Raw genomic sequence first — 27,507 nt, 5'->3', positions numbered from 1 at the left:
AATTCCTCTACCTCTCAGGGCCTCGATGACCCAAGCTGTAAAATGGGGATGGTGGGACTTGGGTGAGCTGAGGGCATGCCTGTAGATGCTTGGTTACCTTGGTCATGTGGGAGATGGCAAATGGAGATGGAGTGTGCCTGCTTCTGAAAGGAGCCCGCCTCCCATCCTGGGTACCCCTGCCCACCTGCATGAGCAGACAGAAAGCCAGGGGTCAAAAGAGCCAGTGGCAGCAGTGGGTGGGATGGACCTGGACAGCTGGGGTCTGGCCAAGGCCTGGGCTGTCTCCTTGCTGTCCCCATCTCATCCTAAACTCGATCTGTCCTTGGGAGCATCAGCTGGGACTTTTCTCCTTCCAGCCTGACAGCCTGTGGTATCATTTAGAGGAAGTACTCTGGGGTCAGCCAAATTGGGGTTTAAATTCTGGCTCAGCTGCACACTTGTTGTGTGATGTGGCTTCTCTCAGCCTCTGTTGTCTCCTCTATAAGAGAAAGATAATAGCAAGAATCAACTGAGAAAACCTGTGACGAGGTCGAGGGTGTATCCTTGGGCCTAGCCTATAGTAAGTGTTCTATGTATGATAACTGTAAGTATCATTAACAATAAGCATTATGATTCATCAACCATTATATAATACTGCTCATAAGACTTGGAATTTATATTCTTTTTTTTTTGGGGGGGGGCAGTACTGGGAATGAAACCCAGGGGCATTCTACCTCCAAGTTACATCTCCAGCCCTATTTTTTATTCTTTATTTTGAAAAAAGGTCTCACTGGATTGCAAAGGGCCTCACTAAGTAGCTGAGGCTGTCGCGAACTGTAATTCTCCTGTCTCAGTCTCCCCGATGCTGGGATTACAAGGGTATGCCAGCATGCCCGGCTTTGGAATTTATACTCTAACGTATATTATTTATTTTAAGTATCGTCATCATGGTAAACTCTTATGCGTGCTTCAAAACCTAGCCTTGACCTCATCACCTTCACGAAGCTTCCTTTCACCATCCTGGAAGGATTTGGTGCTTCTTGCTGGTTCCTCAGCATATTAGCTTTTAAGCCAGGTGACTCCTGGATAAGATCTGCCACCTGCCAGTCAGTGGGCATCTCCTATTGTAATTATTCTGTCCACTTCCCACATAGCGCAGACAGGCACAGAGAACACAGTTCATCCTTTTCCCCAGAAAGCAGTCAAAGTCTTCTTTCTACCCACGTCCTGATCAGATCTCAGGCAGGTCCTGGGAGGCAGGTGCAGTAGGAAAACATTTTTTTTCTAGATGTGTAGAAATAATATCTGCCTTGAAGCTGGGTGGCACATGCTTGCATTTGGGAGGCTGAGACCGGAGGATCGTGGTTCGAGGACAGCCTCAGCTACTTAGTGAGGTCCTCTGCAACTCAGTGTGACCCTGTTTCAAAATAAAGAATAAAAAATAGGGCTGGAGATGTAGCTTGGAGGTAGAGTGCCCCTGGGTTCATTCCCGGTAACACACACACACACACACACACACACACACACACACACACACACACGAAATATTATCTGCCTTGGATATTCTAAACAAGGGCCAGTGTTGACCAAGGCTGGCCTGCTCTGGCCAGCCCATGTTATCTCATCTAATAATCAGAGCTCCCATTCCATTCTTTCCCCTGCCCTACTTATATCTAATCTAACTATCTAATATTCCCCTTTGAAGAACTAGAGACCCTGAAATCATTTAGGGAACAGGGGCAACCATCTATCTTCTGTAGTTTTTTTTTTTTTTTTTTAGCTAAACAGGGATATAGACGTGCCAGGACTTCTTGCTTTTGCTGTCAGGGAAGGGCCCATTGGGACAGATCAAGCTCCAGGAAGGCAGATCAGTCCAGGGGTCCCCAGTAGTAGTCAGTGTTTGCCGTAGACGGGATGGCAGTACAGCCCCAACCTCATTTGAAGTTTGATAGCTTAGAGCTGTAAGGAAACAAGCTTCATTAACAGGTTTAGGAGACAAGAACTAAAAAATAAGAGAAGGAGTCTTGTGGCCCAAAGCCAAGGAAACCAGGACCATGCCTTCCTTCCATGAGAGCCATCCCTGTGTAGGCTGCTTCCCCAGGGCGGATGTTTAACCTACTAAGATCGAATACTTTCCTATACCTGACCGGATCTGTTGACCCAAAAGCAGCATTCTTCCTGAGGCGTAACCCATACTCCCCCTCTGGCTGCTGTAATTATGTCCAGTGCTCATCTGTTTCGAAGAACAACTCCTGCAAGAGTGAACTTGGTGTTGTCGGTCTGCGAGTGCTTTGCTCATAGTCTGTAGCCCATTCGCTAGTTCTAGAGATAGAGTTTTGTAGATTAAGGAGGAGGCTATTAGACTTCCTGTCCCTGTTGCCATTCCAGAGGTGATGCCAGGGCCACTTAGGAGTGGAATGAGTTGGTTTGTTCTTTTGATTCTGGTCTCTGAGGGAGATAAGGACTTGAATAGAAGCGGGAACATCAAGGTATGACCAGGGGTCAGGGATATAGAGGGGAGAGAAATGCAAGTATGCAGACTCGTTTAATTCAACGATAGGCAGGAGGAGCTTGAGTACCACGAAGTAGACGCCTTTGTTTTTAATGCAGGACTGGATGTAGAAATAAACGAACTCTGTTCCAAAGGTAACCAGTAACCAGTTTAGCTCCCCAGGGTGCAGTACTCAGATGCCAGAGTGGCTGCTGCTCGTGGGGCCAAACAAGGGGTAAGGTAGGAAAAAAGAGATTGCTTTGGATTACATATCTGACCACTTGGAGAGGAAGATTAGAGACTGCCACCTTCCCTTCTCACCTTCTGATGAGAGTAAGACAGTTATCTGTTGCTTGGGTCCAGTCTTAAGGCTCAGCAGGTAGGCCATTCCTATCCCCAGAGGTGAAGAGTCTCAACAGAGCCAAATGCCATGGACATAGGAGGAGTTAACAGCTTGTAGTAGCCTTTGAGCTGCAGGTGCTAGAGGAGGTAAGGGTAATAGAGTCAAGGGCTACAGAATAAACCCTAACACAGAGGGAGAAATGTTCCAGTGGTTGAGAGCTGAAAGTATAGTAAGACGAAAGTAAGTACAGTAAGCATACTTACCATAGTAAGTAGAGTAAGTATAGTAAGTATACTTATTTACTACACAACAGTGCCAACTGGTTGGGGTGTAGGCCAAAGGGCATCTATTTACCCGTGTGTGTGTGTGTGTGTGTGTGTGTGTGTGTGTGTGTGTGGTGCATGTATGTTTTACTGGGGATGGAACCCAGGGCCATTCTACTTCTGAGCTACACCCCAGCCAGATTTTATTCTTTTTTAAAATTAATTAATTAAGTCGGGCATGGTGGCGCAAGTTTGTAATCCCCGCGCTTGGGAGGCTGAGACAGGAGGATCACACAGGTTCAAAGCCAGCCTCAGCTACTTAGTGAGGCTCTCAACAACTTAGTGAGACCCTGTTTTCAAATAAAGTATAAAATAGGTCTGGGAGTATAGCCCGGAAGTAGAAAGCCTCTGGGTTCCACCACCCCCAGTACCACCAAAAAATAATAATAATAAATTAATTAATTATCTATTTTTGTGGTACTGGAGGTGGAGCCCAGAGGCTTGTGTGTGTGTGTGTGTGTGTGTGTGTGTGTGTGTGTGTGTGGTACTGGGGTTTTTGGAAGCCCTTCTACCTCTGGGCTACACTCCCAGACCTTTTTTTTTTTTTTTTTGGTGGTACTGGGGCTGGGACCCAGAGGCTTTCTACCTCCAACCTATACTCCCAGACCTTTTTTATATTTTATTTGGAAACAGGGTCTCACTAAGTTGCTGGAAGCCTCACTGAGTAGCTGAGGCTGGCTTCGAACCCATGCGATCCTCCTGTCTTAGCTTCCCAAGCATGGGGATTACAAGCGTGCGCCACCACGCCCAGCTCCCAGACCTATTTTATATTTTTTTATTTGGAAACAGGGTCTCTTAAGCCAGGGAGGCTGGCTCTGAACCAGTGCGATCCTCCTGTCTCTGCCTCCCAAGCACGGGGATTACAAGCGTGTGCCACTACGCCCAGCGCCCAGAGGCTTTTCTACCTTCTCGCTACACTCCCAGACCTATGTTATACTTTATTTTGAAACAGGTTTTCACTAAATTGCTGAGAGCCTCACTAAGTAGCTGAGGCTGGCTTTGAACCTGTGCGATTCTCCCGTCTCAGCCTCCCAAGCACAGGGATTACAAGCATGCACCACCACACCCAGGTTATTCTTTTATTTTGAAACAGGGTCTCACTGAGTTTCAGAGGGCCTCACTAAGTTGCTGAGGCTGGCCATGAACCTGCAATCCTCTTGTCTCAGCCTCCAAGTACTGGGATTACAAGCACGTGCCACCATGCCCCGATCTTTACTTGTCTTTTTTTTTTTTTTTTTTGCAGTATAGGGGTTGGAACACAGGGGCATTCTATACCTCCAAGCTACATCCCCAGCTCTAGTTTTTATTCTACACTTTGAAACAAGGTCTCACTGAATTGCAGAGTGCCTCATTAAATACTGAGATTACAAGCATGCACCACCACACCCAGCTAATCCATTTGTCTTTTGAAAAGGAAGGAGAAAAGTCGGGCTTCTCTGGGGCGGGGAGGACGTTGTCTGAGCTCTCAGAGCGTGTGTTGGTATTGACCAAGGGCCATTGCATATTGGATCAACGTGACCTGTTCTTATCCAGGAGACGGCATGACTGGAGGAAAGGGGGCCACATAAAGTCTCACGAGGGCTGTTGTAGCATGGTAGTTGGTGAGACCCTTATTTGCAAGAGTGCCAGAGGAAGTACTTTTTTCCATAGTAAGGTTATTTATTTCCTGACAGAACTGATAAGTAAAATAAAAAATTAAATGCGAGTAAAATAAAAATAATGTGCGTACGGCGGAGTGTGAAAAACACGAGAGAGTTCCGGTACACATGGCATGTAAAGTTTTAATGGCACGGCTCTCCCGGGGATCAGGGCGAGGCACTGTGGGGCCAGCGCGCCTGTCCGAAGCTAGAGGACGCGGGCTCTCCTTTTCAAGGTATGCATCTCGCGAGATGAGGGTTTACTCGCGGGAACGCCCAATTCTCGCGGGGGTTTCAGCCCCTCCCTTGCCCTGCAGAGGTCATGTGACACAAAGTCACATGAGTGCAGGACCCAACTTAACATTCCGGCCTTTTGATGGTAGGGATAATGGATGACGATTGGACCCTCTAGCTTCTTCCTGCTGTCAAGGGGCGTCGTCAGGGGCCCCAGGCCGGGAGGAGTCGGGAGTCCAGTCCCCCAGAAGGGGGTGCAGGTGGGTGCATAGCTGCAGTGCGAATTGGAGGTTACCCTGGACAGCTTAGTGATGTGCGCTTGAGGAGGCTTGAACAGGCAAGGGCTATTAAAGAAAAAAACAAATCATGAGATTGAGCAGGCGACCAAAAAGGAGACTGGCTTACTCAGTACCTGGAGAGCTACCCTGAGCTGGCAAAGAGGATGGAGGTTGAGGGATCCAGGAGCCATCAGTCTTCAGCCAGGCTGAATAGGGCCAGCGGCGGGGCCTGGTCTGGAAAGGTGCTCCCCCTGTGTTGAGGCACCTGGGGCTCACCCTTTTCCAAGGGCACTGTTCCAGTGGCCCTCCTGGCCACACGCCGAGCAGTCTGATTGGTAGGCGTGGCTTTGCCCCACTTGAGGCAGGCTCCTGGAGGTAGTTGTTGTTGCAGTCCTCCACACCTAGGTGGCGCTCCAGGGGGCTGAGCCGCCACCGCCAGCCGAAGGGCAGCTACCAGGGATCTGCTTTTTGGCAAAGTCAGAGTGTATGCTCCATTTCCGCCTGTTTCTCTCTGGAATTAAAACTTAGATGCTATGTTAAGGTTCTGTCAGCTGCGACGGACCTATACTCACAAAGAGCACGTCCCGAGACGGGTGTCCAGCAAGAATGGCAACGCGGACTCCGCACGGGCAGACAGAGAGTGTCGCCCCAGCCCCGGCCTGTCGTTTCCCGCAGCACCTAGGGCGCGCCCGAGCGGGCCACCCAGCAAAATTGCAGTCTGGCGCAGGCCAAGATGGTGACTGTGACATCACCAGGCAGTGACTATGCGCCATCACAAAATGGCAGCTGGCAGGAAAATAAATGGAAGCTGATGGGGGAGAGCATTTGGAGGGATACCAGACCGCTTATAAAAGTTCCTAACTATTCCTGGGCCACCGCAACCTATTTCCCAACTCGTATCAAGGCAGACAGGCTCTCAGGGCATCTGCTAGTATAAAGGTTCGACTCCCCATAATTGGTTCGCGGGCGGAAACGAAGAACAGGAAATGGGCGTCCCCGATTTCCCTGCTCAATCGTTCGGAAACAGAGGTTAAGAGATAGGGAAGAACGTCTTCATTCCTTCTCAAAACCGGAGGATGACCTGGTCATCCGCAGCGTGGTCCCAGTGGACCGGGGGACAATGGGTCACCAAGCGCTTGGATTTTTGGGTCCCAGTGGACCGGAAGACCCAAGTCCGGAACCCGCTAACCAAGGGAAGGAGGCAGTTTACCGGAGTGAAGTGTTGCCAGCCAGTGCTGGCTGCGACAGAAGCGCTGAGAAGCTGCTGGGAGCGTGGTGGAGCTGGGGCGCGTGGATGCCGGTGGCTGGTGTGGACGGCACTGGCGGCTGGCGCAGGTGGGATCAGTGGGGGTGCGCAGGCGGCATGGCTTGCCGGGCAGGCGGCGTGGAGACAAAATGGCTTCCAGGCACGCGCCAGACGCTGAGGCTGGGCCCCGAGGAGCACCGCCAGTGAGCCTGGCTCGGGGCGGGTGGGGCAAACCGGCCAGAGATCCCGGCGGTGACCGGAGAACCAAGCTGGAACGGTGCTTTAGGAGGTCCAAGCGGCAGGCAGAGGTCCTGGCCTGCGCAGGCAGTTGGCAGGCAGAGCAAGTGCCAAGCTGCCTGGCTCGGGCCGGAAAGATGGCCGCCGACTCCGGAATGGCCAGGCCCAGGCAGCTGGGGTGGGCAGGCACAGGGTGAAGGGCGCCAGGGCGCGAGTCTGAGTGGAGGAACCAGCTGGAGCGCGGGCTGGACTTGGCGGGCTGGGGGCTGTTTAGCAGAGTGGTGGCCACCTAGATGGAGGAGGCAGGCGGCCCCGGCAGGCGGGTCTAAGCAACGCCAGGCGTGGAGAAGACATAGGTGCACGGCGTGGCGCAGTCCGCGGGCGGCGCGGTCCCATTCCAGCGGCGGGCAGCGTGGGCAGGCGGGAACGGCGGTTTTAGGAGGTCCAAGTGGCAGGCAGAGGTCCTGGCCCGTGCAGGAGGTCAGCAAGTAGAACGGGTGCCAGCATCACCCAAGGAGCCTGGCTCCGGGAGGGTGGAACTGGCAGCCTGGCGGCCGGCGGAGCCTGCACGCCCCGGCGGTGGTGGCTGTGGCCGCGGTGGCAGTGGAAGATGGCCTCCGGTGCTCCAGAAGAGAGCACATGGGCGGGAAAAGATGGCCACCGGCTCTCAGCAGAGCTTGGGGCCGAAAAGATGGCCGCGAGCTCTCAGCAGAGCCTGGGGCGGGAAGAAGGCTGCCGGCTCTCCCGGAGAGCGCAGGGCCGGAAAGATGGCTTAAGGTCCAGGCAGGCATGGGGCAGCAGTGGCGGCAGTGGCGGGAGCAACGCCTGCAAGCGGAGCGCTGGTGTGGGACCTCACAGTCGAGCTGCTGGCGGGTCGGAGAGTCCGGGGCTCAAAAAGAGAGTAAAAAGAAAAAGAGAAAACAGAAAAAAAAAAAAAAAAAGGAAAAAAAATGGGGAGGGACCCAAGAGTTCTCCCGGTTCGGCACCAAATGATAAGTAAAATAAAAAATTAAATGCGAGTAAAATAAAAATAATGTGCGTACGGCGGAGTGTGAAAAACACGAGAGAGTTCCGGTACACATGGCATGTAAAGTTTTAATGGCACGGCTCTCCCGGGGATCAGGGCGAGGCACTGTGGGGCCAGCGCGCCTGTCCGAAGCTTGAGGACGCGGGCTCTCCTTTTCAAGGTATGCATCTCGCGAGATGAGGGTTTACTCGCGGGAACGCCCAATTCTCGTGGGGGTTTCAGCCCCTCCCTTGCCCTGCAGAGGTCATGTGACACAAAGTCACATGAGTGCAGGACCCAACTTAACAAGAACTTTCTGAAGTATAGTTTCAAAGTCTGGTTGGCTCTTTCTACTTTGCCTGAGGATTGGGGCCTCCAGGAGGGGTGTAGGTATTATTTTATCCCCAAGGCTTTAGCTACTTGTTAGGTTGTACCTCTGAGACAAATGTTAATGGCACAGGTCTCACATGGCCGAATGACTCTCTCCAATGTCTTATATAGTCCTTTCCGATAGCCTTTTGCAAAGTAGAGAGAGAGAGGGAGGAAGGGAGGGAGGGAGGGAGAGAGAGAGAGACAGAGACTAAAATGGTAGGAATCATGTAGGCCCTTTAGAACCTTCCCCTGTATTGCTTGTGGAAGATGGATGACAGCACCCAGTTGGTGCCTTCCCTCTGTGCCTTGGCTCGAGTCATCTCAGGGGTGTAAGTGGGGAGATAATCGATGATTTGAAAGGAATTAAGGCCAACTTTATGTTGACCAATTTAGCTGACCACTTGGCTGCCTTGCAGCAGCGTGGTTACCTTGTATGACTCTCATTAGTTCCTTTTTTTTTTTTTTGTGGTGCTAGGGATTGAACCTAGGGGCATTCTACCTCTGAGCTATGCCCTCAGTCCTATTTTAATTTTTATTTTGAAGCAGGGTCATGCTAAGTTGCTGAGGCTGTCCATGAACCCACGATCCTCCTATCTCAGCCACACAAGTACTGGCATTACAGGCATGTACCACCACACCTGACCACTGGTTCATTTTGTATGTCTTTTGCAGTGAACTACTGCAGCTTCTTGGGGAGGTTTTAGTGCTTTGAGAAGTTCCAGCGTCTGAGGGCCATGCTTAATTGGAAGGTTTGATAGCCTCTTTCTCTCCAGACAGTGGCATGGGCATGAAGCACCAAGAAGGTGTACTCAGAGTCCATGAAAATGTCTGCCTGCTTATCTTTTCTCAGTTTGAGGGCCTGGGTTAAAGCTATTGTTTTTTCCGGTTGGGCAGAGGTTCCTAGTGGGAAGGGTTTAGCTTCAATTATTTCTGCAGTAGATAGCACTGCATAGCCAGCTTTTATGATTCCCTTATCCACAAAAGAACTGTTACTGGTAACCCAGACAAAGCCAGGGGTGTCTAAAGTCTGAATACTGAGGTCCTCTCTGCTGGAAGGAGAGAGGCTTAGGAGTTCTTCACAGGATCCCCCTCTGGAAGGGAAAGCAGGCCGGCGACATTTAAAGAGGAGAGCCTGTGCAAGGTTACTTCTGAGTTCTCCAGCAATAAGGTTTAGTATCCTAGTCATCTTCTGTCTTCTAGAAGTTCTTTGAATTCTAGAGGAGAGGCCACCGGATGGGGGTATGCATCTCAAGGGCCTTCCTAGAGTTGTCTTAAAAGCCTCTTCCACTAGGAGTTCTGTTGCAACTATGGCTCATAGGCACCTCGCTTCGGTGACCTTTTGTCTTTTTGATTCTGATAGGGTCTGTCCTGGGAGGATGTTTATGTCCTTCCAGGTTAAATCAAAGGCCTGGGATAGATGTTGGAAGGCTTCTCTATACCAATTGGGTCATCAGAGAATTTCCCCAGATCTTGCTTAATTTGTTTTAGATCTTTGAAATAGGATAGGAGACTTGCACCTGAGTGGGTTTGAATACTCCACCCATCTTCTGTAAGGGCGTGCCTTAGATTGTGGTAGGAGAGTCTCTGGATATTAAAGACTAGGGTTTGGGAGTGTCAGTGAAGAGTAGAGTGCTGTAAGGGGCCTTGAAGTTGGAGGGTGCGGAGGGATTAACTGTTTGGAGGGTGCGGAGGGATTAACCAATTCCTCTGGAGGAGCCTTCAAGGTGGGGAAGTATCCCAGTCCTGGGAAGGTCTTTCTCATTAGGACCACAAGGGCAGGGTCAACCTTGCATCTTCAACAAAGATCTGGCTGATCCCTTAAGGCAAAGAAGGTCTTGACATAGGGAACTTCTCCCCATTTTTCTTTCCTGTGGCAGAAAATATTTAACTGTAATATAATGTTGAAATTTAGGCTCCCACGTAGAGGGCATGCTTCTTGGTCATTTACTTGGCATTGAGGCCAAGCAGCGCTACAGAAGAAAATAAAGGGTTTTTTTTTTTTTTTTAAGGGTTCAGGCCAAGCCTTTTCCAGTCCTTTAAGATCCATCCCAGTGGAGAATCTGAAGGTACCATTATCCGATTCCCCATGTGAAAGAGAAGACATAGTGGCTAGAGGGGGAGGGTGTCCCCTCCTATTCTGGAGCTGAATCTTTTCTCCTGGATCCCCCATGGAGTCCTCTTTATTTATTTGTTTATTTTTTAATAAATTTTTTGGAGTCCGCTTTAGAACCAAGTAATGGGGGATCCAGTGTACTGGCTGGTCTTGCCAGATCCCCCAAACATGCCCAGTCTTCTAAAGTCCCCATCCTGAACTGTGGGAGGAGGTATAAATTTACTGGACCTTTTAATTTGCTCCAGAAGAATTATTTTCCAGGAGAGAAAGGGGCAGCATCTCTTACTGTGGGGTGCAGACCTGTGACAAAGGAGGCGTATTCATACCAGGATATCAACCAATGGGCCTTGTCCCGTAGCCCTAAATGCTCAGAGGAAGGTATCTAAGAAGCATTCTAAGCAGATGTCTACCCTGAGCGATTATCTCCGTTAGCCGTGTTTCTTTCTTTCTTTCTTTCCTTTTTTTTTTTAGCAACAACATGAGCAGGATGGAGAAGAGCCACTTAACTGACTCTGGTGAAGCGAGAAGTTGAGGTTGCCACCCCTTAACAAAGAGAGGACCCGAAGGAAAGTTGGGGCATGCCTGGCCATTTTAACACATTTGTATTTCTATTCAAAAGAAAGGAGAGAGCACTGTTATTCTGAAATGAGGCTGCCCATAAAGGGAGCACTGCTCTAGAGATCAGAAGCTGAGAGTTGCTTCTGTGGTCCGATGCTGGCTATGGGAGAAAGAGCACAGGCATTGGCTGGAGGAGGGGGACCATGAAGAAAGGAGGGCGCTGTAAGTGTCCCCATGTAGGTCCATCAAGAGAAAAGAGCTTATCCCAGTAAGCAATTGGAAAAAGTAATGGGCGAGGGGAGTCCTGGCTGCCTGCCCGGCAAGGTGTAAGGAAGTCCTTGGAGCTGTTTGCCCTTAAGAGAGTTCTCGGTAGAATTTAAAGACAGAGGGGGGAGAGTCACTGTTTGTACTTCCATGCCTTGAGCCCCTGGGAGGAGTGAGTAGGGAAAGAGGGTCTCCCAGTGGAGCTGCTCAGAAAAGTGAATGGGGAAACACAGAGCCAGGGACATGATGGCTTCATGCCCAGATTTTTTAAAAATGGCAGGGAGAATGGGAAAGGGAGAGCCAAGCACATGGTGGCCTGGCCCTTGGAGTCTAAAAAGCAAAAGGGAGAACTGGAAAAGGGAGAGACGGGCATGGCAGCCTAGCCCATATAACTAGGGGAAAGAGCCGGGGGCATGGCCGCTGACTGGAAGGGGACTAGCATCTTATATTGTGTAAATCTGAGTCACAGCACCGCTTATGTCCCAGCATGGTGGCAAGTTTCCCTCAGTTCTTGTCATCCCCAAGGAAAGATTTTATTTGGAGGGCAAAAATAGGTTAAGCATAAAAGGTTTATTGGTGACTCCACCGGGAAGGTCACAGAGGTGGCTGGTCCAGAAGTAGAAAAGGGAAGGCTTGTGCCACGTGGTGACTTCTTATACTGCCCAGAAATCCCACACAGCTCCTCATGCATAGTCATTTGGGATGCTCTCTTCTGGGTTTCGTGCCATAGTTTGGAACAACTATGCTAAATTTGCCATATTGGAATTTTCCTGCTGGTATCTAAAGCTGAAGTGTAAATACTGCACATCTCTTTTTTTATTTTTTATTTTTATTTTTTGGTGGTACTGGGGGTGGAACCCAGAGGCTTTCTACCTCCGGGCTATACTCCCAGACCTTTTTTATATTTTTTATTTGGAAACAGGATCTCACTAAGTTGCTGAGAGCCTCACTAAGTAGCCGAGGCTGGCTTCGAACCTGTGCGATCCTCCTGTCTCCGCCTCCCGAGCGCGGGGATTACAAGCGTGTGCCCCCACGCCCAGCTTTTTCTTCTTTTTTTTTTTATTTTTGGTGGTACTGGGGTTCCTGGAAGCCCTTCTACCTCCAGACTACACTCCCAGACCTATTTTATATTTTATTTGAAAACAGGGTCTCTTAAGCCAGCGTGGCTGGCTTCGAACCCATGCGATCCTCCTGTCTCCACCTCCCGAGCGCGGGGATGACAAGCGTGTGCCCCCACGCCTGGCGTTACTGCTCGTCTCTAACTGCAGATGGCTGGGCATTCTCCGTATTTCTTTTCAGGAAGGCTGGCCAGATTCCCTCACTCCATTTCTTTCCCTATAATGCTCATCCCTAATCTAACTACCTAATGCTTAGACTTTGTAAAAATAGGCCTGGTTCAGCCGGGCGTGGTGGCGCACGCTTGTAATCCCCGCGCTTGGGAGGCAGAGACAGGAGGATCGCGCAGGTTCGAAGCCAGGCGCGTGTGCTGGCTTAAGAGACCCTGTTTCCAAATAAAAATACAAAATAGGTGTCTGGGAGTGTAGCCCGGAGGTAGAAGGGCTTCCAGGAACCCCAGTACCACAAAAAAAACCAAAACAAAACAAAAAAATAGGCCTGGTTCAGCCCAGGCTGAGGCAGGGGCCAGATGCTGGGATCCCAGGCCCCCCAGCTCAGACCTCACCCGCTCCTGTCTCAGAGCCGCCTTTTGGGGTCAAAGAGGTCACACGTACAGTGCCTGGAACTCTTCTTCCTGTCCCTACTCTGACTGTGTTCAGGCCGTTCTGATTATTTCTATTCACTATCCATGTAGAACAGACAGGCACAAAGAAAACAATCCATCTTCTTCCCCTCAAGGTGTTTAAGTCCTAAAGCAACCAACACCCCGCCCACGTCCTGATCAGATCTCAGGCAGGTCCTGGGAGGCAGGGGCAGTAGGAAAACATTCTTTTTCTAGATGTGGGGAAATTATATCTCCCTGAGTAATCTACACAAGGGCCAGTGTTGGCTGAGGCCGGCCTGCTCTGGCAGGGCAAGGTGCCAAACTTTGCTCGTATTATCGCATCTAGCACTCAGGCAACCCAGGGGAGAAGCTGTTTTTAACTTCGTTTTATAAATGAGGAGGCTGGTATGCTGCAGCTGGCTTCTACTGGCTCATGAGAATTGATGGTTAAATTTTCAGGAATTGTGTGTGCGCACTGGCTATTGAGCTATGCTAGAAACAATTAAAGAATTTATACTAAAAGCAGGTGCTATATACGCAAAAGGACATTTAATAATCGTTTGACTTTGTTGAACTATTGTTTATGTTCTTAAGGTCTATTGTGTTATTTTATTCAAACAGTAGAAACTTTATGTGATGTGACGGTGCACTGCTGCACCTCCCCTCCCAGCTCTGATCAGCCACATCATGTCGGTAGCTTGACATCCGTTCAGGTAGGAGTTTTGATATCATGGAGATTGGCAAACACTCCACATCAGGCTTCCCACTCTACTCTTTATTGAAAGAAACAGTTGTTATGCACTTACCAGCACGCCACTGAAGCTGAGACACAGAAAGGTGGTTACCTGCCGGGTGTGGCGGCGCACGCTTGTAATCCCCGCGCTTGGGAGGCAGAGACAGGAGGATCGCACAGGTTCGAAGCCAGCCTCGGCTGCTTAGTGAGGCTCTCAGCAACTTAGTGAGACTCTGTTTCCAAATAAAATATAAAATGGGTCTGGGAGTATAGCCCGGAGGTAGAAAGCCTCTGGGTTCCACCTCCAGTACCACCAAAAAAAAAAAAAAAAAAAAGAAAGGTGGTTACCTGGCTGAGGTTACCCAGGCGAAAAGGGACAGAGATGGACGTGAGCCCCCCCACCCCCCAGTACTCAGCCTGTGCACCTCGATACCAACCGTGCCCAAGGCCCCAGATCAGATCGAAGACTCCTGTCTCCCGTGCACACTCACTGTCCTGTTCTGGGCTGGGATAGAGAGGGACACCCATCTCCTCCAGCCTAGTCCAGGGACCTCTGCCCCCAGCCCTCTCTCCTCTTGTTCCTCACTTCCTCCTCCTTCTCCTCCTTCTTTTGCTTCTGGTCCTGTCTCCCTGGGGACGTGGCTCCGGGAGGAGCAGATGAACCCTTGCCCACGTTTGGCCCAGCGGTCAGAGGCCGGCCACCTGCTGCCTGGCCTGCCCACCCTGGCCTTTGTCGGCCATCTGCCCGTCAGCTGGGGCGCCGTCTCATTGTGTGTCCTAGGGTCCACCCTGCCTTGTTTACAGGCCTCTTTATCCCTCTTGGGAACTCGAAGTCCCCTCCAGTCACTGACTGTGGCCTCCTCATGAAGTACCCTTAGATTCTACCGCTCTCTTGATCTGATAGAACAAAATGAGGTCATGTCTCTCTTTTGTTGAGCATCTTCTAACATTTTCCTTTCTCACCCATGGAAGTCACACTAACCAGAGGGCCACAAAAGGTCCTCTCTTGTACGGCCTCTCCACCTTGTCTTCTACCCCTTGCTCCAGTCATTCTGAACTCTGCCAATCCTCAAACATGCTAAGCATATTTGTGCCCCTGGACCTTTGCACTTGCTGCTCTTGTTCCCATATCTGCATGATCTGTCTCCTTCCTACCTCTACCAGGTCTTTGCTGGCCTTTCTATTATCTGGCCCTTTTTTTGTAATGGGGATTGAACCCAGCAGCATTCTGTCTACAAGCTGTACCCCCACAGCCTTATTTTTTATTTTGAGGCAGGGTCACTCTAAGTTGCTGGGGATCTTGCTAAGTGGCTGAGACTGTCCTCAAATCTGCAATCCTCCTGTCTCAGCCCCCCAAGTACTGGGATTACAGGCATTGCTGGGATTTCAGGTACCTGGCTGACCATTCGTTTTTTGTTTGTTTTTTTTTTTTTGGTGTAGTACTGGGGATTGAACCCAGAGATACCTCTGAACTACATCCCCAGCCACGCCCTTTTTTAAAGAAAATAATCCCCCCTTTTTAAGAAAATGATCTCACTAGTTTGCTGAGGCTGTCCTCAAACCTGCGATCCTCCTGTCTCAGCCTCCCTAGTATTGGAATAATACTTACATTTCATATCTGGCCTTTAACTGTCCTTAGCTATGTTATTTACTTACTGTCTATTTCTTTTCACTGGAGGGAAGGATCCAAGAGGGCAGAAATTTTGTGTTTTGTTTTAAAATCCATCTCAAAACACCTAATATTTTGCCTGATGTAGGTTAAAAAAAATGAGCTAGAAGTGGTGGCACAAGCTTGTAATTCTAGTACTTGGGAGGCTGAGATAGGGGATTGCCAACCTTAGCAAATTAGTGACACCATCCACAACCTAGTGAGACCCTGTTTGAAAATAAAAGAATAAGCCAGGCGTGGTGACGCATGCTTGTAATCCCCGCGCTTGGGAGGCGGAGACAGGAGGATCGCACAGGTGCGAAGCCAGCCGCGCTGGCTTAAGAGACCCTGTTTCCACATAAAATAGTATAAAATAGGTCTTGGAGTGTAGCCCAGAGGTAGAAGGGTTTCCAGGAACCCCAGTACCACACACATAAAAATAATAATAATAATAATAATAATAATAATAATAATAATAATAATAATAAAGAAAAGAAAAGAAAAAATAGGGCTGGGGGTGTAGCTCAAAGGTTGAATGCCTCTGGGTTCCATACACACACACACACACACACACACACACACACACACACACTCTCTGTGAAGTGAGGAGATGAAGGACTGCCAGTGTTGTCACCCATCAGGAAAGCCTCTGCAGCCACTGGGAGGGAGTGGGGAGTGTGGCTTCGCGACCTGGCAGTCGTGAGACCTGGGATTCCAGGCTCAGTCTTGCCCAAATTTGCTATGTGATGTTAGGTAGATCCCTTCCTCTGGAACCTCTCTCCCACATATGATAAAGAGATCAGTGTGGCAGAGTAGGAGGGACGGGATGAGAACCTCCACTGGGATGCTTCTGCCTCCTGGGCCTTGCCAAGCTGCCTTCCCTCTTAGTCTGTCTCCTCATCCACGAGGTTGGTGGCATGGGAAGCGACAGGAGGTGCAGAGCCGAGCACCTTCCATAGCACTTGGGGTGTAGCCGGTGTTCAGGGGGCTCCCCTGGAACTGGAGAAACTGGACATGTGTTGAAGAGGATGGCGCCTGGGTATCACCCTGACCCAGGAATGCAGGCCCCGCTGAGGTCGCCATCTCTGGGGCCACTTCCTTGGTCTAGGCTCGTCATCTCATGGGCGCTGGGCCTCCAGCCAGGTGGGACGGGCAGCCAGGCCCAGCACAGGGACCCAGCTCCGCCCTCCAGCTCTCCTCTCCCTGCAGTGTTCATCTGCAGCTTCATGGTGGCCGCCCCCATCTTCGGCTACCTGGGTGACCGCTTCAACAGAAAGGTGATCCTCAGCTGCGGCATTTTCTTCTGGTCGGCTGTCACCTTCTCCAGCTCCTTCATCCCCCAACAGGTGAGGCCACCCCACCATGCTGCCCACTCAGCTCTGCTTACTACAGTCTCGTGCCCTGCTCCCTGGCTGGTCAGTGTTGGTCTAGACCGGGGGGTTCAGCTCCACAGAGCGCCTTCCCAGTGCAGAGGAGTGGGGTGTGTCTGCATGCTTCTGTAACTAGCCCTACAGATAGGCCCTTCTCTCTACTGGCCTTGCATCCCTGTGTGGCATCCTGATTCTGTGAGCTGCCCTCTGACTTGGGAAGAGAGAGTCAGGCCTGAGAGTGAAGACTGTGGCTCTTACCCCTGGCTCTGCCAGTAGCTCACCGTGTGAGCCCAAGTGAGTCCCTAGCCCTCTCTGGTTCTTACTCAGTTTATTTTTTGATGATCAGCTAAGTGCTTGGGCCCAAGTCCCAGGGAAGCAGACATTAATTAAACAGAGAGATACCTCACATCGTTTGGCTCTCACAGTCCTGGGTTTGAATATCCCAACTCTGTTGGCTGCTTGGCTTTGTGACCTAGAGAAAGATATTTCGTTTCTCTGGACTTTGGTCACCTCAGCTTGAAGATTTCCTGGAAGAAACACCGCGCTTATGAATGTCCAGATCCTGGGACATAGTAAATGTTAAACACATATTTCTGTTCTTTCTTCCAAAGAGGAGATATATTGCCTGGTGAGGGCAATGAGTTTCCCATTAGTAGGAGTGTTCAAGCAGAGGGTGGACAAGCCTGTGACAGCTGCTATGAAGAGCGGTGGAGAAAGCAGGAGAAAACCAGAATCTGCATCAGGAGCTTTTAGTCTGGCCTTGTCTTTGGGAGCCTGTGGTGGGAAGATCGGACAGGAGCCCCAGTATATAGCCTTCAAGATATGCAGACAGCTGAGCTTGGTGACGCATGCTTGTAATCCCAGTACTTGGGAGGCTGAGACAAGAGAATCACACGTTCAAGGACAGCCTCAAAAGTAGTGAGACGCTCATAAAGCTAGTGAGACCCTGTTTAAAAAATAAACAAAATAGCTGGGCGTGGTGGCGCACGCTTGTAATCCCCACGCTTGGGAGGCAGAGACAGGAGGATCGCGCAGGTTTGAAGCCAGCCGCGCGCGTGCTGGCTTAGGAGACCCTGTTTCCAAATAAAAATGTAAAAATAGGTCTGGGAGCGTAGCCCAGAGGCAGAAGGGCTTCTAGGAACCCCAGTACCACCAAATAAATAAATAAATAAATAAATAAATAAATAAATAAATGGGATGGAGATGTAGCTTGGAAGTAGAATGCTCCTGGATTCCATCCCCAATACCACACAAACACAAAAGATATGCAAACATAGTGCCAACCTAATTCTCACTGAGGAGAGAGTGGCCTCTTATAATCCATGGTGTCAGGGAGGCTTCCTGGAGGAGGAGGCACTTGGCCCAGGTAGGCAGGACTGGGAGGCTGGGTCTTTTAGTGCAGATGGCATGGTAAAGGGGGCACACCACAGATGCAGGAATGGCAGAGGTGTTGAGTCAAGGGAAAGGAGGGTATTTTGGCCAGAAAGGAAGGCAGGGCCTGAGTCATGGGAGGCCTCAGGAGTCAGGTTGGGGCAACTCGGCTTCCTCCTGGGGTAGTGCTGAGCCCTGAAAGAGTTTGAAAAAGGACAATTAGGTAGGCATGGTGGCACATGTCTATAATCCCAGTACTTGAGAGGCTGAGATAGGAGGATTGCTGGTTCAAGGCCAGTCTCAACAACTTAGCGAGTCTCCTAGCAACATAGCAAGACCTTGTTTCCAAATAAAAAATCAAAAGGGCTGGGGGCATAGCTTGGAGGTAGAATGCTTCTGGGTTCAACTCCCAGTATCGAAAGAAAAAAAGAGAGAAAGAGAAAAAGGACAATGACAGAGTCAGGTTCACATTGCTGGAGGGAAGGGGAGGGGGAAAGTACAGGTTTGTGGAGAGCAACTTTGCTTCAGGAAGGAGAGTCAGGCATGGGGAGCTCCCGGTCCAGGGTCAGATGGAAGCTGTAGTCACTATATAAAACAGGATCTACACCAGAAGTTTCTGGGGTTCCCTAGGTCTTGTCTCACCCTGGAACAGGCCCTGGGGCTGCTTCTGGGACTGACCTGTGAGCCTTGGACCACAATGCCAGAGATGGAGAGGAAAATAGAGGAGAGGCAGAGAGAGAAACGGAGAGATCGCTTCCAATTAATTTGTAAATTCGTTGCAATCACAACCCAAGTCCCACGGGGTTTTTGATGGCCTCGGCAACGTGATTCTGAAGTTAATTTGGCAGAGAAAACAGCCAAGAACAGCCAAGAACAATGTGAAAAATAACAGTGAGAGGGGATTCGCTCTCTCGGCTATCAAAATCATGTCTAGTCTAAGTAAAACAGCTGAGGGATAGACCAGGAGCCAGCGAGGCCGGGTGCGCATGCCTGCGGGGATGTAGTGCAGTTACATTTCAAATCAGTGGTTTGAGGAGAACTGACTATCTCTGGATCAAAAATAACATATGGTCTGTACTTCAAACCATATTGTAAAATAAATTCACGACAGGTGGAAGTAAAGCCTAAGCAAGATCTAAAAGTCTAGAAATCAATAAGAAAAAGATAACCCAGGAGGAAAAAAGCCAAGCAGAGGACAGTCACAGGCCATTCCAGGAGAAGATACTCAAGCGGACAATGAACGTAGGAAGAGATGGCTCGGCCTCCCAAATAACCAGGGAGATGCAAATTTAAACAACAATGAGATACCATTTCACACCCGTCAGACTGGCGACAATTAAAAAGGCTGACAATACCAAGTGTTATTACAGCTGTGGGGAACCCGGGACTCAGGCGCTGTCAGGGCTGAGTGTAAATTGGTAGGATCTCCTCTGGAGATCACAGTGGCAAGATCTTATGAAGGGCTCAGTGTGCACACTGCTTGGCCCAGTCTTCCACTCAGAGGGACAGAGAGCAGTTCTGGCTGTGGGCACATGCACACAAGGAAGCCTGTGGTAGTACTGTCCCAGACAAACAGAGGAAATGACCTAAATGCCTGGAGCAGCATAGATAAATGGGGTATATTCATACTGTGAGTTTCTGGACAGTGGAAGAATGAACTAGAGTTGTACGAACCAGCACAAACGGGTTTCAAAAAGATAATAAGCAAGGCTAGCAGAAGATGCACGGACTGGTCCCTTCATATTCATGTTTCACGTGCACAAGAAGACACAAGTCCTTTTTATTGGGCCTACATGTGCAACCCAGGCAGAGGTGGATCCTCGGGCTCCTGTGGGTGGGCTGGGGACACTCAGGACCCTTTCTGCATGCCAGTGTGCAACAATTGACGCATCACTCCCATTCTTGAGCTCTCTCTAAAATGCAACAAGCATAAACCAGAAATGAGTGGTTTTGTGTTTGGGGGATAGAGCAGTCCTCCCTGAACAAGGCTTTCAGGAAAAATCAACAGATTTGATGGCATCAAATCAAAGAGAATGCCAGGAAGCTGGGAAATGGTGAAACTCTAAACAAAGCAGAAAGAGAGATCATTGAAAATATTAGTGACTCAGATGATAAAGTGTCCTTGTGCTATTAAAGCAAATACAAACAAAACCCAAGAGAAGAACAGGAATGACAGTGGACAGACGCTTCCCAGGAAGAGAGTGCGGCAAGGAGCTGAAGGGAGACGGGAGGGGGGGGGGTCAGGGAGAAGGTGATGTGGATACAGGAATGAGGGTTCCAGCCAGTGAAGAGCCTGCCAGGCAGAGATAGACTGGGGCACAGAAAGAGCTCGATGTGGGCGATGCTGGCCAGCTGGGTGGTCAGGGTGGGGCCAGGAAGAGATGACCAGGCTGGGTTCTCAGGCCCTGAGCAGCCGGGGGCACTGTAGGGGCAGGCCCACATCAAAGGTGGGACCACCAGCCACTTGCACAGCCTCGCCCTTTCCTGCTCAGCTGGCTCCGCCCATGGTATGCTGGGGGCCCGCACTGCTTGGCTCCCACTCACGCCAGGCCCCCAGTGCTCCCAGGATCAGCCCGCCTGCCCTGCTTGGGGCACACAGAGCCAAGGGGGACTTGTAGCTCCTAAAGTGGGGCCGGGACCAGGGAGGAGGTCCCCCAGGAGGAGACACAGGCTTTCATCCCCAGTGCTTATGGAGACCCAGCTCCCTGGGGAAGCCCAGTCCCATTCAGAGCCACCATACGGAGGGCGTGCTGAGGCCAGCATGGCCCGAGGGTGGCCCAAGGGTGCTGAGGCCAGGCCTGGGCTCCATCCCCTCCCCTGGCTCCGGGCCCCTGGAGGGGCAGGGGTGTGGAGCGGGCAGAGGAGGCCCCAGCATTCTCTGCCCCTCTCCCATAGTACTTCTGGCTGCTGGTCCTGTCCCGGGGTCTGGTGGGCATCGGCGAGGCCAGCTACTCCACCATCGCGCCCACCATCATCGGGGACCTCTTCACCAAGAACACGCGCACACTCATGCTATCCGTCTTCTACTTCGCCATCCCACTGGGCAGGTGAGGGCAGAGATGTGGGGGCGTGGGTGGAGCTTCAGGAAAGGTCGCCCTGGACTTGTAAGCACTCTCTGTCAATCAAACACGTAGATGGGTCAGTCTTAGGGGACTCCTGGCCGGGTGTGAGGGTGGCAGCCTTGGGGACAGGTGAGCATTTCCCACCGTCTCCACAGAGCCTGACCTGTGTCCCTTTTCTCTGCAGCGGCCTGGGCTACATCACCGGCTCCAGTGTGAAGCAGGCAGCTGGGGACTGGCGCTGGGCCCTGCGGGTAAGGCCCCTCCTGTGAGGTCACCCCTCATCCTGCCCTGGCTCCAGGGTCACCCTGAGATTCCCACTTAGCCGAGAGCCCCCGCCAGGGCACAGGCTGCGGCCTCCAGCCTCCCTCCCTCACCAGCCTGGGCTCTGCAGACTCATGCTTTGTACATTTGCTCAGCGGGACTCATAGCTGTCAGCTCTTAGGGCCTCCGTCTGAGGGTTACACCCCTCCCCCTGGGAGCCCCAGGGTGACAGGACCAGGGATTCTCTCACCAGTCAGGAAATTCCAGGTCCGTGGCGGGGTTTCCTGCTTCCAGCCCTGGCTCTGTGTTAGGACGTTAGGGTGAGGCTGGGAAGAGACCTCTGTGGGGGGGCCCTTGGGGTCCAGAGCCATTTCCTGCCTGCCAGAGGTTGGGGGCAAGTGACTAAGGCCCCAGGACAGTGCAATGGGAGGAAACAGAGATCCCCCATCTCTCGGGGGAACGGAAGCTTAAGACAAAGTGTTTTTTCCTCAAAAGCAGGAAGGCACCAGCCTCGTGGAATTTCTTGGTGGGGGTGGAGGGGCCCTAGAGAGGAACTCCCCAGCCACGGCTCAGGCCTGCGGGGTGGGGGGGGGGACGGACAGGAGTCTCTCTTCTCAGAGGCTGGTGGGTCCAAGGGCTGGTGTATTAGAATCCAGGCTGTCAACCAGGCGTGCACGCTTGTAATCCCTGTGCTTGAGAAGCTGAGACAGAAGGATCACGCAGGTTCGAAGCCAGCCTCAGCTACTTAGTGAGGCTCTCAGCAACTTAGTGAGACCCTGTTGCCAAGTAAAGTATAAAATAGGTCTGGGAGTATAGCCAGGAGGTAGAAAGCCTCTGGGTTCCACCCCAGTACCACCAAAAAAAAAAAAAAAAAAAAAAAAAAAAAAAAAGAATCCAGGCTGTCAATAGCCGGGCGTGGTGGTGGTGCACACTTATAATCTCCGCGCTTGGTAGGCTGAGACAGGAGGATCACGCAAGTTCGAAGCCAGCCTCAGCTGGCTTAAGAGACCCTGTTTCCAAATAAAATATAAAATAGGCCTGGGAGTGTAGCCTGGAGGTAGAAGGCCCCTGGGTTCCATCCCCAGTACCACCAAAAAAAAAAAAAAAAAATTCCATGCTGACAAGACATCCTCCTCCCATGTGGGTGGAGGCCCAGGGCCTTGGCTGGACACAGGGTAGACCCAAAGGGGACTGCGTGGGTCACCACCAAAGGACAGCCTACCTGATCTATCAGCTGGAGACTTCATGTCCAGCCAGTAGCTTCCAGTGCCCCACAAAGCAAGGAACCCACCTGGAAAATGTTCCCAGCCCCAGGAGTTGGGCAGGGCTGGTATCTGGCTCCCTGCTTTCAGGAACTCTCTCTTCTCCCCAAAGTCATTATTCACGCACATCTGTCCATCAACCGTCATTCTCTTTCCAAACTCCACCTGTCCATTCGTCTTTTTCTTTTACTTTTTTTTTTTTTTTCTGTATGGAACCCAGGGTCATTGTACCTCTGAACTATACCTCCAGCCCTATTTTTAGTCTTTTTAATTTTTGAAACAGGGTCTCACTAAGTTGCAAAGGACCTTGCTAAGTAGCTGAGGCTGTCCATGAGCTCCGATCCTCCAGTCTCCGCCTCCCGAGTGCTGGGATTCCAAGCCACCACGCCAGCTCCCATTCGGCTCTCTTCATTCCTTCCTCCTCCCTTCTTTCAGTCTGTTAGTCTCCTTGCAACCTCTCCCTGTCCTGCCCCTGATCTGGACCATCCTCTTTGATCCCCAAGCCCTTTGCTGACCTCATCCCGGGTGGCTTTGCTCTGTGGTTTCTTCCAGGGGGCTGGTAAATTTCAGCCCAGATGAAGGGCTTAGCACTGGAGAAGACCCAGCTCACCTGAGCTGTGCTAGCGCCACGCCGGCAAGGCTGACTGGACCCTGGTTCCTAACTTCGTGTTTCCTGCCCTGCCAGGTGTCCCCCGTCCTGGGCATGATCACAGGAACACTCATCCTCATCCTGGTCCCCACCACCAAGAGAGGCCATGTTGACCAGCTCGGGGGTCAGCTCAAAGCACGGACCTCGTGGCTCCGCGACATGAGGGCCCTGATACGCAAGTGAGCAGGGCAGGGAGTCCAGTGGGAAGCGGAGGGTTGCCTGATGGGTGGTCCACCCAGGGTCCGTGGCCGGGCCGCCTGCCATCTCCACTGCCTGTAGTGCTGGGAGTGCCATTTGGCCATGAGCGTGTATTATTCCAGCAGCCTAAACCCTCACCCCGGAGCCCATGAGAGAGGCACCTCGGGCCTTCTCTCTGGTCCTGGGGGCAGAGGCATCTCCTGAGCTTTGACACACAGGGCTGCCTGCTGCAGCTGCAGTGGGTCCTGGCCCTGCTCAGCGTCCCCGCCCTGGCCTCTCCCCAGTCGCAGCTACGTCTTCTCCTCTCTGGCCACGTCAGCTGTATCCTTCGCCACGGGGGCCCTGGGCATGTGGATTCCACTCTATCTGCACCGTGCCCAGGTGGTGCAGAAGACGGCGGAGACGTGCAACAGCCCGCCCTGCGGGGCCAAGGACAGGTGAGGCCGAGCCAGGTGGGCCCTGGGTGGAGAGCGCCTCAGCCACAGTCATGTCCTCCTCAACTGTCCTCTGTCCCTCGTCCCCACAGCCTCATCTTTGGGGCCATCACCTGCTTTACGGGCTTCCTGGGCGTGGTCACGGGTGCAGGAGCCACGCGCTGGTGCCGCCTGCGGACCCAGCGGGCCGACCCACTGGTGTGTGCTGTGGGCATGCTGGGCTCTGCCATCTTCATCTGCCTGATCTTTGTGGCCGCCAAGAGCAGCATCGTGGGCGCTTATGTGAGTGCAGCAAAGGCCAGGGGCTGGCTGGAGCTGGCTGAAGTGTGGTCCCTCTGTCCCCATAGGGAGGCTCCTGTTTGCAGGCCACCTGTCCTTGCTCTGTCCACAGCCCATCCAGGGGCTCTGGGTATCCTTCAGGGCTGTGGGTGTGGCTTGATTTCTGTGGCGAATCCACCAGTTCCCCTGAGCCTGACTGTCAGGAGGTGGGGGCCCTCTGGAAGGGGCGGGAGGCTTTGTCTGGGCTGCTGGTAGACAGAGGGGCCTCTGACCATTGTTTCTGCTCTCTGGGGCAGATCTGCATCTTTGTTGGGGAGACGCTGCTGTTTTCTAACTGGGCCATCACCGCAGACATCCTCATGGTGAGCCAGGCAGGCTGGGGTCACTTTGTGCTGACCTCACAAGGGGCAGCTGGAAGGGTGGGTGAGGCCATGGGGAGCTGGCAGGGAGTGGCAGGGTGGGCAGGAAGAGACCTGCTGGGAGCTGAACCCAGAGGCAGGGAGGGAATCAGAGATCTGGGGACCCGCACTAGGGCAGGGCCTGAAAACAGGGTGGAATGGGCAGATGAGATGAGATGTGGGGCTGGCCGGGTAGCGAAGGGGTTTTTTGAAGACAGGTTTGTGGCTGGGAGGCTGGCGGTGCCAGGCTGGCATGGAGTTGGCGTTGCTTGCCAGCACTCCTCCCCCAGGGTCTAAGCGTCCAGGGACTCTGCCCTCCCAGCTCAGCCTGGGTCCCAGGCGCACCTGCCCGGGTGCGGGTGCTGTGGCTGGGCTGAACGGACAGAGGCGGTCTTCACAGCTCCAACAATGGGCTGCAGACCAGCCTGTCAGGGACAAAGGGCTGTCTGACTGCCGGCAGGGGCTGTGTCTCTGGGCGGGACAGGAACAGTCTGGGAGGAGCCAAGAGGGCGCAGTGGGCTTGAGTGCGGCGCTCCAGGAGGGTGGCAGGGGTGTGTGACATGTTTTGGTCCTTGGGGATCCTCCAGGTCAGGCTCAGAAGAGGACTGGGAGAGTTCAGAGGACTGGTGTGTGTGTGGGGGGGAATGTCAGGAGGGGCCAAGGCAGGGGGAGCAGAAACCCTCACGTGCTGGGGTCTGGCGCGTTAACATGGGACGGCCACCCGGCACTGGACCCCTGCTAGCCCTTCTACTTCAGGGTTCCCTTCCCCAGCTTCCCTGCAAACCTGCTTTTTCTTGCTGGACCACCAGTCCACGGGCTGGGTAGAGGGGGTATGAAGGCCTCCGTAGGTCTGTGCTGGTCACTGCACAGCCCAAGTGTGTATGTAGGGGGTGGGGAGGGCAGTGTCTGAATCAAATGCCCTTGGTGCTAGGCAGCACGGCGTCCCCCTGACTCATCCCCAGGGGCAGCCCTGGACAGCTGCTGCTGACAAGAGCCGGGTCCTAGGGAAATCATGTCCCAGTTTATGAAGTGTCACAGCTAAGTGACTAATTATTGCTAGAAATGGGGCCATGCCATCCCATTGGATCCAGGTTCTGCCCCATCCCCTCCCCAGCTCCCACAGGGTGCCTCGTGGGTGCTGGCCGCACCCACACTACAGGCTGGTGACCTGAACAGTGGAGATGGCTGGAGCTTAGGGCACGAGGATGGGCTGCCTGACCTGTCCCTCCTGTCTGGCTTGGTGGTGGGGTCAGGGCCTGCCAGGTCTGACGGGGTGCGTGAAGTCCAGTGTTGCTTGGCACGTGCTGGGTGCCCATAGGTTTAAGTGGAGGCTCTTTAGGCAGGGTCTTGCTCTGCACCAAAGCTCTGTCCCCAGCCACCCCAGCCTTGCTTTGTTCCCATGGAGGGGACTCAAGGCCGGTGTTTGGTTTGGTGAGCTCAAGAGGCTGAGAGCGAGGGTTCTAGTTCTAAAGCTGCAGGACTCTGTCTGGGTCTCAATGTCCTGTGACCATGACACGTGGCTCCGCACTGAGCCCAGTGCAGAGCCCGAGGCAGTCTGGCCTCCTGAGCAGGGAGGAAGCGGGGTGCAGCAGGTAGTGGCTTTGCCATTCCTCCTGGCTCAGGTACCCCAAGGCCCGGAGCTCTGGAGCAAGGGCCCCCTAACTGTTCCATTGTGACTGGATGTGATTAGGAGGGAGGTGAGGATTTCTGTCTGGGAGGTGGAGGCCTGGACTGGAAATGGTGGACAGAGCACCTGCCCCTGACAGCAGCCACACCCTGGGGTGGGGTGGAAGGCCCAGCAGTGACATGAAGACATCAGCGTGGGCGTCAGGCTGTGGGGGTTTTAGAAATGCCACTGCCAGTAGCCATGTATGGCGGTACATGCCTGTAATCCCAGGACCTGGGAGGTAGAGACAGGAGGATCACAGGTTTGAGGCCAGCCTCAGCAACTTATTGAGGCCCTCACCAACTTGGCTAGGTCCCTTTCCAAAATAAAACACAGGGGTGGGCTTGTAGCTTGAAGTAGCATGCTCCTGGGTTCCCCCCCTAGTGTCACAGCATCTCACTGCAGGGCGGCCCTTTGCCCTCACTCAACTTTCTCCCGCAGTACGTGGTCATCCCCACCCGACGGGCCACAGCAGTGGCCTTGCAGAGCTTCACTTCCCACCTGCTGGGCGACGCAGGAAGCCCCTACCTCATCGGCTTTGTGAGTGGCTCAGGGAGTTGGTCTGGGGAGGTGGGGGGCATCAGGAGGTGGCCCTGGCCTGACACCCATGCCCTAATGCTCACAGATCTCGGACCTGATCCGCCAGAGTACCAAGGACTCCCCGCTCTGGGAGTTCCTGAGCCTGGGCTACGCCCTCATGCTCTGCCCCTTCGTTGTGGTCCTGGGTGGCATGTTCTTCCTTGCCACCGCTCTCTTCTTCCTCAGCGACCGAGCCAAGGCTGAGCAGCAGTGAGTGTGTGACAGCCCCTCTGTGCCCTGAGCGCCCCCAGCTTGGCCCCTCCCCCTTACACACCCAGACCCCACCTGGTGGTCCTAGACCTGGGTTTTGCTTGGGAGTTTCGGGTTTCAGAGCTGGGACCCCATAGCCTTCTTTCCCTCTCATTTTCTGACTTCTTTCTCCTCTTTACTCCTTTCTCTCTCTCCTCTCCCTACCCCTGGGCTCTCCCACCTCCCCCTGGGGCTGACGAGGTCCTTGCCCAGCACCTCCGGTCAGCTGGCCCCTGCGATGCCATGTGCCAGAGCCGTGCCCGTGCCCGGCCCCCGCTGACTCGCCGCCCTGACCCCAGCCCGTCTCTCCCCCAGGGCGAACCAGCTGGCGATGCCGCCTGTATCCGTCAAAGTCTGAGGCGGTGAGCACAGGCCAGGGGCTGTGGGTAGGAGGGGGTGGTAAGAGGCAAGTAGTCCCCTCCTGCCCAAGTGTATCCCACCAACCCTGGTTTGGTTTCCTCCTGAAGTGTTGCCCAAATTTACTGGTGGAGTTATGTGAAGGGGGATGGGGCAGGCTCTTTCCAGTAAATCAGCTTCCTCCCTTCCT

The 27,507-nt window shown here is 52.7% G+C and overlaps 1 protein-coding gene across 1 annotated transcript in view; it reads left to right on the top strand.

Moving 5' to 3' along the window:
• Window positions 1–27,318, top strand: part of SPNS2 (SPNS lysolipid transporter 2, sphingosine-1-phosphate) — a gene marked incomplete at both ends in the record, with an annotated part of 50,131 nt that extends 22,813 nt beyond the window's left edge. The window contains 10 exons of the mRNA XM_080712300.1: window positions 16,392–16,528; window positions 20,819–20,970; window positions 21,170–21,236; window positions 23,194–23,336; window positions 23,640–23,792; window positions 23,882–24,071; window positions 24,365–24,430; window positions 26,574–26,672; window positions 26,758–26,921; window positions 27,276–27,318. Coding sequence (XP_080568426.1) covers window positions 16,392–16,528; window positions 20,819–20,970; window positions 21,170–21,236; window positions 23,194–23,336; window positions 23,640–23,792; window positions 23,882–24,071; window positions 24,365–24,430; window positions 26,574–26,672; window positions 26,758–26,921; window positions 27,276–27,318 — 1,214 coding nt within the window. The remainder of the gene's footprint in view (window positions 1–16,391; window positions 16,529–20,818; window positions 20,971–21,169; window positions 21,237–23,193; window positions 23,337–23,639; window positions 23,793–23,881; window positions 24,072–24,364; window positions 24,431–26,573; window positions 26,673–26,757; window positions 26,922–27,275) is intronic.
• Window positions 27,319–27,507: the final 189 nt, after the last annotated feature.

The sequence above is a fragment of the Muscardinus avellanarius genome, assembly GCF_963383645.1.
Source record: "Muscardinus avellanarius genome assembly, chromosome: 16".
In the NCBI taxonomy this organism is placed as follows: Eukaryota; Metazoa; Chordata; class Mammalia; order Rodentia; family Gliridae; genus Muscardinus; species Muscardinus avellanarius.
Note: the sequence above shows the minus strand (reverse complement) of the source record. Positions and strands in the feature narration are given on the sequence as shown.